This window comes from Callionymus lyra, chromosome 8 (genome assembly GCF_982586985.1).
Source record: "Callionymus lyra chromosome 8, fCalLyr1.hap1.1, whole genome shotgun sequence".
NCBI classification, from domain to species: Eukaryota; Metazoa; Chordata; class Actinopteri; order Syngnathiformes; family Callionymidae; genus Callionymus; species Callionymus lyra.
In genome coordinates, this window is record NC_141825.1 from 20,949,059 (window position 1) to 20,961,746 (window position 12,688).

At 36.0% G+C, this 12,688-nt stretch overlaps 2 protein-coding genes across 3 annotated transcripts in view; both read left to right on the plus strand.

Annotated features, from left to right (window-relative positions):
- The window catches only part of bicd1a (BICD cargo adaptor 1a), a 36,262-nt gene extending 26,437 nt beyond the window's left edge, over positions 1–9,825 (plus strand). The window contains exons 6-10 of one of the 2 annotated variants that reach the window (XM_087797225.1): positions 1,145–1,882; positions 2,962–3,113; positions 3,184–3,394; positions 5,885–5,970; positions 7,376–9,825. In XM_087797225.1, coding sequence (XP_087653351.1) covers positions 1,145–1,882; positions 2,962–3,113; positions 3,184–3,394; positions 5,885–5,970; positions 7,376–7,478 — 1,290 coding nt within the window. In that variant the 3' untranslated portion in view covers positions 7,479–9,825. The remainder of the gene's footprint in view (positions 1–1,144; positions 1,883–2,961; positions 3,114–3,183; positions 3,395–5,884; positions 5,971–7,375) is intronic. The other variant, XM_087797227.1, reaches the window with a different exon arrangement.
- A 764-nt stretch (positions 9,826–10,589) lies between these two features.
- fgd4a (FYVE, RhoGEF and PH domain containing 4a) overlaps positions 10,590–12,688 on the plus strand; it is a 50,242-nt gene continuing 48,143 nt past the window's right edge. Inside the window, exon 1 of the mRNA XM_087797705.1 lies at positions 10,590–10,932. Within this exon, the coding sequence (XP_087653831.1) occupies positions 10,833–10,932 (100 nt within the window). The 5' untranslated portion in view covers positions 10,590–10,832. The remainder of the gene's footprint in view (positions 10,933–12,688) is intronic.

Genomic DNA, 12,688 nt, shown 5'->3' on the forward strand with positions numbered 1-12,688 from the left:
ATGATTTATTTTCCAAAAATCCTATTAGTATCAAACTTGCTTTACTTGCTGCAGTTTTTGTTGTTTTATTTATGTTTTTACACTTAAACAAATTCAATGCAAAAAGGTGCAAAACATAAATAATCAGATATTACTAACATATTTTTACAGTAAAAAAAACGGCAAAAAGAAAATTAGCACAAGCTATAATTCTTTATTCATCGCATCAACTACAAACTTGCATTGTAACTATTTTGACTGCATTTTCCCTGAGAAATAAATAAACACAATTAAAAAAAAATGTTTTGAAAAGAAACATATACAAATTACATTTTGCAGAGCCAGAACAAAATAATTACCCAGATATCCACATAATTATGTTTATTGTTATCATTTTACAATTTTATTATTATCTTATTTTAAGTCATAATCATTAATTTATTATTTAAAAAATGTTTGCCACGATAATATAATTTCATTAAGCTATTAATGAAAATTAATTCTCATTATTTGACAAACAAACAAAAAGCATAAAGTTAATAATTAAGAGTTAATGAGGAAATATCAAAAATAAAAATAAATCAAATAAAACTGATCATTTAAATGCAGAAGAAAATACAATATTTTAATAAAAAATTATGTTAAAAATTAGTCATTTTTCTAATCTAGAGTGTCTATAAAGCCAAACTGTGTCACAGAATGGCAAAAAAACAATGTTGCTCTAAAATGAAAAAAAAAAAAGGTGGCGGTCAACGCACACTCACAAAATAGACAAAAGCAATGAACATGATCAGGCAATCAATCAAATGAGATGTGGCCTTGTTTAAAGTATTCCATTATTCAAATGTTATCACATATAAAATATTGTAGAAAGCTGAGATTAGCTAAAATACTAGCTTGTATGGTATAGTTTTGCTACCACTCTTAGCGAGTCTGAGACGGAAAAGTTAGAATAGAATAGAATAGAAAGGCTTTATTCATCCCCAGAGGGGAAACACACTTTTACAACAGCGCAGTTGGAAGAAAATAAAGTGCAAGGAGAAAGAAATAGTACAAGAAGTTGAAGCCATAGATAAACCAGGAAAGAAATCTCTTCCGTGGCAGCGGAATGTTTATCATCATCCATCTGAGCTGAGTGTTCGTGACTCGTCCGACGTTCTTCCAGGTGACTCGGCTGGAGAGCAGTTGTCGCGAGCGAGGCGAGCGGGTGGCGAGCCTGGAGGCAGAGCTGCGAGCCGCCACCAACACGGCCACGGAGAGTCAAGGCACGCTGAGCGCGGCGCAGGACGAGCTGGTGACCTTCAGCGAGGAGCTGGCTCAGCTCTACCACCACGTCTGCCTGTGCAACAACGAGACGCCGAACCGAGTCATGCTGGATTATTACCGCCAGAGCCGAGTCACGCGCAACGGCAGCCTGAAGGGCTCCGACGAACACCGCGCTTTGCTAACACCTCGGCTAGCGAGGCGGTTGGCCGCGGTCGCCGCCGCCTGCGCCTGTGAAAACACACGCAGTCCACTGGACTCCCCGGTTAAAGAAGGACACGGGGACGCCACCAGTGGTTCCAGAGACTCACCGGCCTATCACGGCAGCCCCACTCGAAACCCTCATGGCTCCCCGGGGCCATCCCCGGTCCCCTCGGAGGCGGGCGGAGACCTGAGGAAGGAGCCCATGAACATCTACAACCTGAACGCCATCATCAAGGACCAGATCAAGCACCTGCAGAGGGCGGTAGATCGCTCGCTGCAGCTGTCCAGACAGAGGGCGGCGGCCAGAGAACTGGCGCCGATGCTGGACAAGGACAAGGAGACGTGTATGGAGGAGATCCTTAAGCTCAAGTCTCTGCTCAGCACCAAGAGGGAGCAGATAGCAACGCTCAGGCTGGTTCTGAAGGCCAACAAGCAGGTGATGGAACAAATGCATGCATTGAACAGTAGAGATGGGTTGATTATATGGAAGTAGATCAGTGTATATCAGAATATTTTATCATTGAATTTCAATTTTGAATCAAAATGTTCAACTTTTTTTTTCATTGGGTTTTTTTTTTTTAATTAAATTTTGGATTAGTTTAATAATTATTTGTATATTAAAAGATTACATTTATTTTCTTTAATAATTGATTTAAAACATTGAGTATTTTCAAAATGAATAGATTTTTTTTTTTTTTTAACATACTTTGATATTCTAACTTCAATATTTAGAAGATACATTTACTAAATTCAATATTTCTATTAATACTAACCCTTTTAAATTCAATATAAACCTGTTTGATATAATGTATAATAGACAATACCAAAAGATATTGGCAATCATGCGACCCAAAGGCGATCACTTGACCACTTTGAAATCGGGCGAGTCTTTTTATTTGGAATTAATTTTTTCATTATTGGAATCAGGGCCGGGTCTAGGCAGGGGCAAGAGGGGGCCTGGCCCCCTCAAATAAATGTTGTGCCCCCTCAAACTTACATGTAAGTAAGTAAGTAACAGCACAATGCCCCCTCAAGATTTGTGGCTGCCCCCTCATACATGCCTGTCTAGACCCGGCCCTGATTGGAATTATATTTTTTATTCATTTAATTTTAAAAAAGACAAATTCATATAATTTAATATATATATTATCAAATTTATTTATACAATAAAAACTAAATTTCAACATAGAAATGATTGAAAAAAATGTGTTGAATGTTAATATAAGCATACATTTCGAATTAATTCATTATATATTTTGAATTCACTGATATACTTCCATTTTTAGTGGGTGTATGAAGTTACAGTGTAGTAATGTTAAAAGTCCACTAGATGGAACTCTAATTAAAAAAAATATAGGTTTAATTGAATTAGAGCCAATCATTATAAAGAGGAGAGTGACATCTAGTGGCCTTTGAAAATCATGTTACAGTGTCTTAACAACACAACTGTTCCATGAAGCCTCATCAACCATCACTGATACAAAGTCATTTAAAATCCGATCGTGTTTGTTTCAGACGGCAGAGATCGCGCTCGCTAACTTGAAGAGCAAGTACGAGAACGAGAAAGCGATGGTGACGGACACCATGATGAAGCTGAGGAACGAGCTGAAGGCCCTCAAAGAAGACGCCGCCACCTTCTCCTCTCTGAGAGCCATGTTCGCCACAAGGTGGGTTCGCCCTTGTCCTCCCTCTGCGTCTCACCGAAGGCTTCACTCGTGGGTTTGTTTCCTCTCGCAGATGTGACGAGTACGTGACGCAGCTGGACGAGATGCAGAGGCAGCTGGCGGCGGCGGAGGACGAGAAGAAGACGTTGAACTCGCTGCTGAGGATGGCCATCCAGCAGAAACTGGCCTTGACTCAACGTCTGGAGGACCTGGAGTTCGACAACGAGCAGACGCACCGCGGAAGAGGCGCCAAAGTACCCAAAATAAAGAGCAGCCCTCCCAAAGTAAGCTCTTGTAGCACATCAATATAGAATACACTCAAACCTGAAGATCCTAAATATCTTGAAAAAGTACGGATTCTCTTTTGTAAACATGCTACAAATAGCATACACTGCTATGTGACTATGACTTAGGCGTGTGTCCCAAATCGCGTACTTCTACGACAGGGTAGTACTGTCTCAAATCAAACTCTGCCAATACACACTTACCAGAAATGACTTCTACTACTTTTTAACACTGATCGCAACCAGCTGTTCAAACACTATAGCCAACACTTGATAGCACTTTTCACCAATTGAAACAAGTTGTGTTTCATTGTGTTATTATTGTTGTTGTGTAGTGTTTTCTTGAGACATTTACGCTGGTATCTGCTCTGAAGATGCTGCGTCAGTCACGTAGCTTCAGTTTAGCGCCATCTACGTCGCTAAGATGGCGGCCGTTAAGGGTGGAAAGTCGATCCACACTTTTTCTGGCCATTTGAGTGCACCAACCGATTCTGCATTGCACACTATATTTTCGCACACTGCTCACTGGGACCGGTTGTGCACTCGAAATATTAAGTGTACATGCAGAAGTACACGATTAGAGACACAGCACTGGTCTGTGTCTCTAATCGAATACTACTCTTAGTGCACTGGTGGTTAGTATGCATCAGGATAGTGTACGTACTAACTAGTATGCAAATTCTCAACAGATAGTATGTCTCAAATCAAACACTGCCGCTACGTACTAACCGGAAATTACGTGACAGCTTCTTCTTCCACTACTAGTTAACGATTATGAGAAACAAACTATCCGAGAGATATTTACGCCGGTATCAGCACCGATGACGTGTCACCCTCTTACTGCTGGCTAAAAATGCACATTAAAATGCACTCCATTTGAGTGGTTGTGACGCAACTTCCATTTACAACGTCAACGTCACTAAGATGGCGGCCATTTAGGGTAGAAAGTGTCCATCGATCCATACTCAGTTTTGTCTGCTTTTGGTACGCCAATTTAGTGTGCATGAAGCACTACATCTCGCATACTAAGAATGGTGATGCACTTATGCACTACAAATACTTAGCTTAAGTATGCAAGTTTGCGATTTGAGACACAGCTTAAGTCTATATCAAACATTTTGACCCCTTCTATGATTGGGTTTGTTGACGCAATCTTAACTACATGACTACCGGTCATGTATAGACACTAGTGGTCACTTGCTCGCTCCTCGAGAGATCTTATTCACCCGCCTGTCCGTCTCGGTTTCCATCGACCCATCACATTAAAATTCGGATGAGTCAGTATTTGAGGAACCGAATGTAGGTCAACTGACCTGATGTGGCCTCAGCAAAACACTTCAATTTCTCTTACTGGGTTGAGAGGAAAATCAAGCACCACATGCTAAATAAAAGATCAACGTCTGGCCACACCCACTGATGCATGCTGGTCAGGAATTAACTTAGTGTTATTATTTGTTAATAAGACTGGTCTGTAAACATAAATCACAATTGTAAAAGTCTGATATTGGAAGGATGTTGTACTATTTTATGCGATGCAAATAGTTCCTATTGTTCCTGCCGAAAAACAAACTCTGCTGCATCACTTTCTTATAGTGGTCAACAGCACCATCTTGTGGTCAACATTAATATTATTTAAAAACTGTTTATGATAGTATGGCTTTAACTAAATTTAACACAATTTATTTATGAAAATGTACCTCTTTTTTTCATCACCTGTTATTTTTTAAAATCACACTTAAGAGGAAATTCATATGACTGTGATTTCACGTCGATTCGCCTAATATCGACTTTTTTGGTATGTTTGGATGAAATCTGCTTCTTTAAGACTTACTTGTACAGATAAAGATGGTTCTAAAGGTTTGAGCATAAACTGGCAATAAACTGACAGTTGAATAAAAAAAAAAGTTTTTCATTATGGGATAAAAGAAGGTTTTTATAAATATTTACATTTTTTTTACTTTACTTTATGCTTTTTCAACTATTAAACATATTGATTAATCTATTAAAAAAAAACAAAAAAAAACTCTTAATTATTAAAAGATCTTCCTAATCATTAAGTGTAAGTGGTCAAAGGGAGTTGACACATTTTTGAGAGCAATTCTTGTTTTTACATTGATTTCAAATTATTTTTGATTATTTTTACTCCTGATATTTGGTTTCTATATGATCCTATATAGCTAATTCATAAATGTATTTATTTTGTTCGCCATGTATCACAGTTTTAAATGTTCATATTGTGTTGTCTCCTGAACTCGTCCTCTCATCTAATACCTGAAGCTAATAATGAAAAAAAAAACATAAAATAGAGTAGAATAGATGGAGATCTGTCACCCAAAAAAATATTTCAACTCAAGCGTCTTAAACACCAACTGATGAGAGGATGACTGGAACTTCACCTCTATTATGACGAGTCATCAATCGTGTTTGTCACTTTCCTGGTGTTGTCTTTCCCCGAATGTTACCTCTCTGTATATTCTTCTAATTCATCAGTTTCTTGTAGATTGTCAGCAGCCTGCTGCCTCAATACCGACACTCTCCCCACAACTGAGGCGAGGGAGAGACGCCCGAGGCCGCAGGTAACACGCTGTCGATAGAAAATAGCAACATGTTCACTACATTACTATTAAAGAACTTCAAAGCTTCATCAGTTTAGTTTCACACATCAAGTCATTTTAATGCAGTTCAATAACAGTTACTAGTTCAAGTATGGTCTCTGATTGTTTGCCCCCCAAATTATTTCTCCCTGGAGGGATATGATCTTGGGAAATGCTTTCCTTTATTTTCAAATAAAAGGGGTAATATTTTACATTCTTACTTTTAAAAGAAATGCAACAAATACATAGTAATGCAAAAATAAATTCTTCAGGAAATTAATGTAGGTTGTAACTGCAATCACTCAATGGAACTTCAACTCCTACACCTGGTTGTTGAAGTGGATTTTAATTGATCTTATAGAGAATTTTTTACCCAATATTATTCTCCAGCACTTTGTTTAATTGATATCATTCATTATTAATTGCAATGTGCCGAACCTGCAGCAGGTGGCAGTAGAGTAACATAATAGTGAAAGAGCGGTTTGAACTGATGCTGCAATCACTACCACAGAGAGACACAACATCTTAAAAGGATTTGTAGACGTTTGAAGATCCAAATAGTTAGTCGAAACATCATCAAAATAAAATAATTTAGGTCAAACAGTTGCTTAAAATTTCAATATGAATTTATTGTTTGATATTTTAACTGACAGACAAGAAGATAAACACATAACTTCCTTAGCAAAGATAATAATGATGTAATGATCTACATAACAATTGGCTTAAATTATATGAAAAAAAATTGATTTCTTAAGGGGCTAGATTATATACTGTGACGCTTGTAAGTGGGTCAGGCCAATAGAAACAAAACCTTTAAAAAAGCAAAATAATATGCATGTTTTAACGGTTCAATTAAGGAAAAAATTAATCACACAATGGACAAATAAAGAGAAAGAAGGCTTAAAAAAAACAATTGTATGGTGTTGTTATACACTCAAATCAATAGTAGTAATAAGAAATGTAATAAATGTTTGTTAGCTATCAGAGGAAATTTGACACAGTCATACTTTGACCTATTGAGGGTCTCATAAATACAGTCAAAGGGCCGCGTTGGGCCCTCAGGCCCCACTTTTCCTCCGTCTGCTTTGGAGTATATTTAGGTTTTGTGGTAATATCTATATATAACAATAAACATGTTATTAATTACATTGACCCACAAGTGTGTTTAGGTCAATACCATACAGATGGTCATAATAATATGGCTAACTAGTGACTTATCTATAAGAAAGCATTTCCCAACATGTACAACCATTCCCTCAAACTTCACTCCTACTTGTGTATTTGTTTTACTAACAACTCTGAAGTCTAATCTCTTCATCCTCACAGTTGCTTTTTGATCATTAACTTTATGCTTGTATTAAATCCTGTCACATGGTTTTTATTGCAGCTCTAAATACCTGTCGGTCCAACCGGATCACCAAGTCGTCCTCTTCAGCGGTCTCCTCTCTCCTTGTGACCCTCGTCACTGTCTGGCCGCCCCGCCCCCCTGAACCTGACCCGCTTAGGGTCCTGGTTGAACTGTTAAGAATCCTGCAATTCTGGTTCATTCGTGTACAGATTTGAGAAGTCCAAAAACGCACACTTGAAAACTTCCTCACAGAAATCTGTGGTAAGACACAGGAATCTTTTTTTCTTTTGTGTTTTAATTTATTTTTTGATATTTATTTATGCAAGTGTAGATCTGAACACCTGGTATCACAAAAAGTATGTAATATTGGCTTTATTTAATAAATGTCCACGATTTTGTAAAATGTGTCACAAAACAACCAACACGTTTTTAAAGGGTTACTAATGTGAAAACTCTCCTGATGTTTCAAATGTTGAAGTCTTCTTTGCCAAGATGCAGTTAGCCCCTCATCATGACCATGTTTTGAACTTATTACTTTATAAAGTTCTCTACCGTCTGAAATGTCAGCGAACAAGAGGTTACGAGAGCAGAGTCCATTATGACGTAACAATGGCTTCCCAGAGAATCAACAATGAGTGATTCTCTGGGAAGGCAGAGAGTGATAAGGGAAAAACTTCATTTAGGAGGCAGAAACCTCAAACAAAACCAGACTCATGTTAAGGGTCTCCTGCTGTGACCAGCTGGGAGGGTGGATATGGTCAAAGGGAAGCGTTTGGCCCCCGAGTCACACTTTATCCAAGTGTGACTCGAGAAACAAGTTACTTAACCTTATCTTACAGTGGATTAAACCAGTCTTGATGAAGTAAACATACCATAGTTTAATCTATGACCTAAAAGTGACCTAGTTAAAGTTACAATACAACTATGAGTTTGTTACTTTGGGTTATACATGAATATAAACCTGGTTCATGTTACTTTTGAGTGATTTATGGAGTGATTGGTGGAACTGAATCCAGGCTGATCTGGTTTATTGAGTGTTAAAGTGGTGGTTCAGGGATTATTCTGGCTTCATTTTTGACATTTTGACGTCAAGAGTCGACTTAAACTAAGAGTTATGTTTACCTGACTAACGCAAGTTATTTCAGTGGATATTGAAGACTTCTACTGGTGATCATGGGGTGACTACACATTATTTAAGCTTTAATGCTCTGACTTTAATTTAGCTTTTTTTATTCTTATTGTTTCTCAGGCTATTTACTTGGAAACTGGATTTAATGGTCTGAAGAGGCATAATGTGACACAAAGTTACGAAATGTGGATTTAAATAAAGCCAAAATATATTACATTTTGTCGAAGATTTACTTTACGCAGAATATTTTTAGTTGTGCACTGTTACACTTTCATGAATATTTGCTTCATGCAGTCATTTAAAAAGACACTTTTTTTTTGTCAGAAACAAACAATGTTTTCCTCATAACAACAGGAGATATGAAGCGAATAATAGAAGCATTTGTAATTATTAATACTTCATCTATTTTTAACTCTAGACTTTATTTTAGTACATTACTATTTTTTATTTAATTTATATTTATTGGAGGTTTTTTTTATACACATTTGTTATTTATTTTTTTTAAACCTGTGCTTATCTTATTTCTATATCCCGCCGATAATAGCTTTTCCTCCATTGACATTTCCTGCTTTAGAAGAGCATGTAGTGACTCAACCGAATATCTGGAAAGTGAATGTTTAACTTAACTAGTGATGAGTTACTTTGTTAAACATGGGGGTTGATTCTGATAGTAAAATGTGGGTTTGGTGACCATATACACATGTTATTTTAAGAGTTTACGCCCCCATTTTTTTGACTTTACCCAGTGAACCGACTGATTTAGTCGTTCAGCTTGTGTAAGCTCATATGAAGTGTTTTTAAAAAACCTAAAATGGTTAAATTTCTCATCGAGTGCTTGCATGAAGTGCGTAATAATCCAATTTTATTCATCATCAGCAAATAGCAGTGTTCAGTAACATTTTTTTGAAGGCTTTATTTTGTTTTTCTGATTCCTTCACCTTAACTGGGGTTATTAAAATACACATTCACTTGATCTTTCTCTCAACTAAATGCAGTAATGTCCTGGCACAAGTATCTATAGTGGCAATACACTCTAAATGACTCCCTCTATATTGACTTAACCAGCAAAAATAGAAAAAATGGGAGTAGATTAACCCTGCCTATTGTTTAATGTTGCTGGTGTGTTTATGAAACTGAAATACATGTGTCTTGTCTGTCGCATATATGCCATGAATTACTGTTTCCGATAAATAAAAATCAGGAGATGCACAACTATGACGGTTGAAACTGAGAAGATCAATAAGGAATTTCTTTGAGGGGGAAATACTGATACTATACAATTTTACAGTCTTTCCTGCATTTGTGTTACATTGGTTTCACAGGTTATTAAAAAAATTAAATAAATAAAAAACTAACCGTACTATGAGTCCAGTGTGTTTTGTTTCACATTTACAGTGTTTTCACGGTTATTTTCTAATGTTTTAAGTTTCAATTCTTCAAGCACTACATATTTTATGTATATATTTTAACCTTGTATTGTTTTTGATTGTGAAAGCGCTTTAGAAATAACTATAACTTACTTACGTATTTAATAATTATATATAACATATTATCTGAATTATTCATGACTGCATTCAAAACCAATGAAAAAAGGATTTATTTATTGCCAAATACACTAAAATTCTCTCACACATAAAAAAATAAAATAACATTTTAAAAAGAATAATGTTTTGGTTGTAAAGCAAATTTTGTTTAGCTAGCAAGCTAACATTACTGATAAGACTTATTGTTAATAATTGATTGTTATCATCAGAATCAGAATCAGAATCCTTTATTTGTCCCGCGAGGGGAAATTCGGTTTAAACAGCAATATACAAAAAATAAAAAAACACCCAGAAATAAAAATAAAATGAAAAAAAAAATCTAAATGGAATAAAATAGAAATCTGCACCATATTAAATATACAACATATTTACAAAAATAAGAGGTGCTGTTATTCACTATATAGGACAATATACCACATTCATATACGTTTATATGTTGTTGTTTTTTAATTATGTGTAACTATTTTTTACATTATTTTAAATGATTAAAACTTGATGCGTTATTTTTACACCGTGTTGCGTTCACTTGTCTAGAAACTACTCTCGTGACGTCGACGCAGCAGAAGAAGGAGGTATTTTTCTTTACTCTGCAACCAAAAAGATGGCTTAGAACCGACTATTATGGATTATACTTTCTTGCCTTTAATATTTACTACGCAATCGTTTGTTTTAAGTGTCTTATTTAGTGCAAAAATCGAGCGACTTTTTCACGCTAATGCCACTGACTCCTTCAAGTTGTCTTCGAGGACAGAATGACTCCTTTAAAGTTATTCTGCGGCTTTGATATGTTTTATTTCTGTAATCTTTTTTAAATAACTCTCACATGCTAGAACGTCCACATGACAGAATGGACGGCTTCAGTAGAGTCGCGTTTCGGAGGAAAGAGCGGAGTTTGGACACAATCCACCCAGACGACGACGCAGGTGAGATTAAAAATAATCTCGGTTTTTTTTTGTTTCGTTTTTGCGTTTGAATTGACACGTATGGCGTGTATTTGGGGCTCATGACTTGACTTGAAAGTACCACCGTGAGCCAGTGTGTGTGTAATAATAAGTGTGTTTGTGTAGTTGGGGAAAGCGTGTGCAGATACACGCCTACGTTTGGTTTACACACTAAAGGTGTTTAAAGTCATACCTTGTTGTGTAACTAAAACCTGCTGGAGGCCATGTTTTCTGCTGGATATATGACAATGGTCAGGATTTTCACAATCATTTAATGTTTTTAAAAGACTGAGGGCAGTATATAGTATATTTTTTCTTTTTTTTTTTAACTCCAGAGCTAAGTGTTTGTTTAAGAAAACCCAGGTGACTCTGGATCTGTCTGGGCTTGAGACTAGGAGGCGCTTCTTGGAGTTTTTTTTATCTGGTGAAACTTGTGGAAACTTGCAGAGAAGAATCCTTCAGTCTCCTGTTTAGCAATGATCTGTGGTGCAAATAGTAGGTGTTCGAGAATGACGTCGCATAGCATGAATCTTTAAGAAAGGTGTGTCAGGTCACAGCTGTCCCTTGAATCATCTCCTTATCAGCTCCTGAACAGGTATAGGTTGGACGTAAACAGGTTCATTTATAAATAGACTTAACAGCAAGATGGTATGCAATGCTGGTAAATATAGTGCAGGTATTCCATGAATGAAAACCCAAAGACAAGATCTCTAGAACACATACAAATGTATAACTGATTAATTATTTAGTTATTCACTATTTTATATCACATTAATGAACTTTATCTTAGTAAATAAATGTATTTATTTATTAATTCAGTAGAGTCTGATAAATGGCTTCATTTCTTCTGCTTAAATGACAGTAATTATGTTACTTATTGTGTTATCAGTTTTATCTCTTTAAAATATATACTTTATTGAGTATTGTTTTGATTGTTTAAGCGCTTCGTGACCCAGGTCTGGAAAAGCGCTATATAAATAAAAATTACTTACTTACTTAAATATTTTTTATTGTCACAGTTTACTTTTCCTGCACTATGTATTTGTCCCAGATTATACAAATTCTATGAGTTCTTTATTTTTCAAATATTTGTGTGATAAAGCCAGCATTTGTTTTAGTAATAATAACAGTGAATCATACCTATTAATATAACACGCTTTACTTTGATAAAATAATATAATAAGTCAAAATGAACGTTGCATGACAAATCAGTCAAAGTTTACTTTTTATTTGTCACAGATACTTTTAATCATCTGCAACAATTGGAGCACGTTTATTAGTATCCCGGCCTCTGATTGGCTCAGCAAAGAAGCATTGATTAAACTTAATAGTTGAGAATTTGGTATCTATTAGTTGGTGTCCACGTGGAATTGTCATTCCAAATCTTACTTTCTTATATTGGGTTTCTGTTTAAAATGGACAACCTGTATAAAGAAAAATGTTTTCCATAGCAGTAAAGCTTCTCAACTTGTTAAAGGAAGGAAAACGTGTTTTTAAAACTTAAAATATAGATAAAATAAATGTTTTACTTTTTCCTAACACAGGGGAATCAGGGACCTGTAAGTAACCCACTTAAACAGGGTTGCTCACACTATTCATAATGCAAATTATGCATAAATACCAAGTCAATTTGATCAAACCAATATAAAAATACAACATCCATATTGATTAATAAATGTATATTGTCCCACCCTGTATGTCAATCAAGTGACAGGATGGTGATAGGATAATGTCTGTT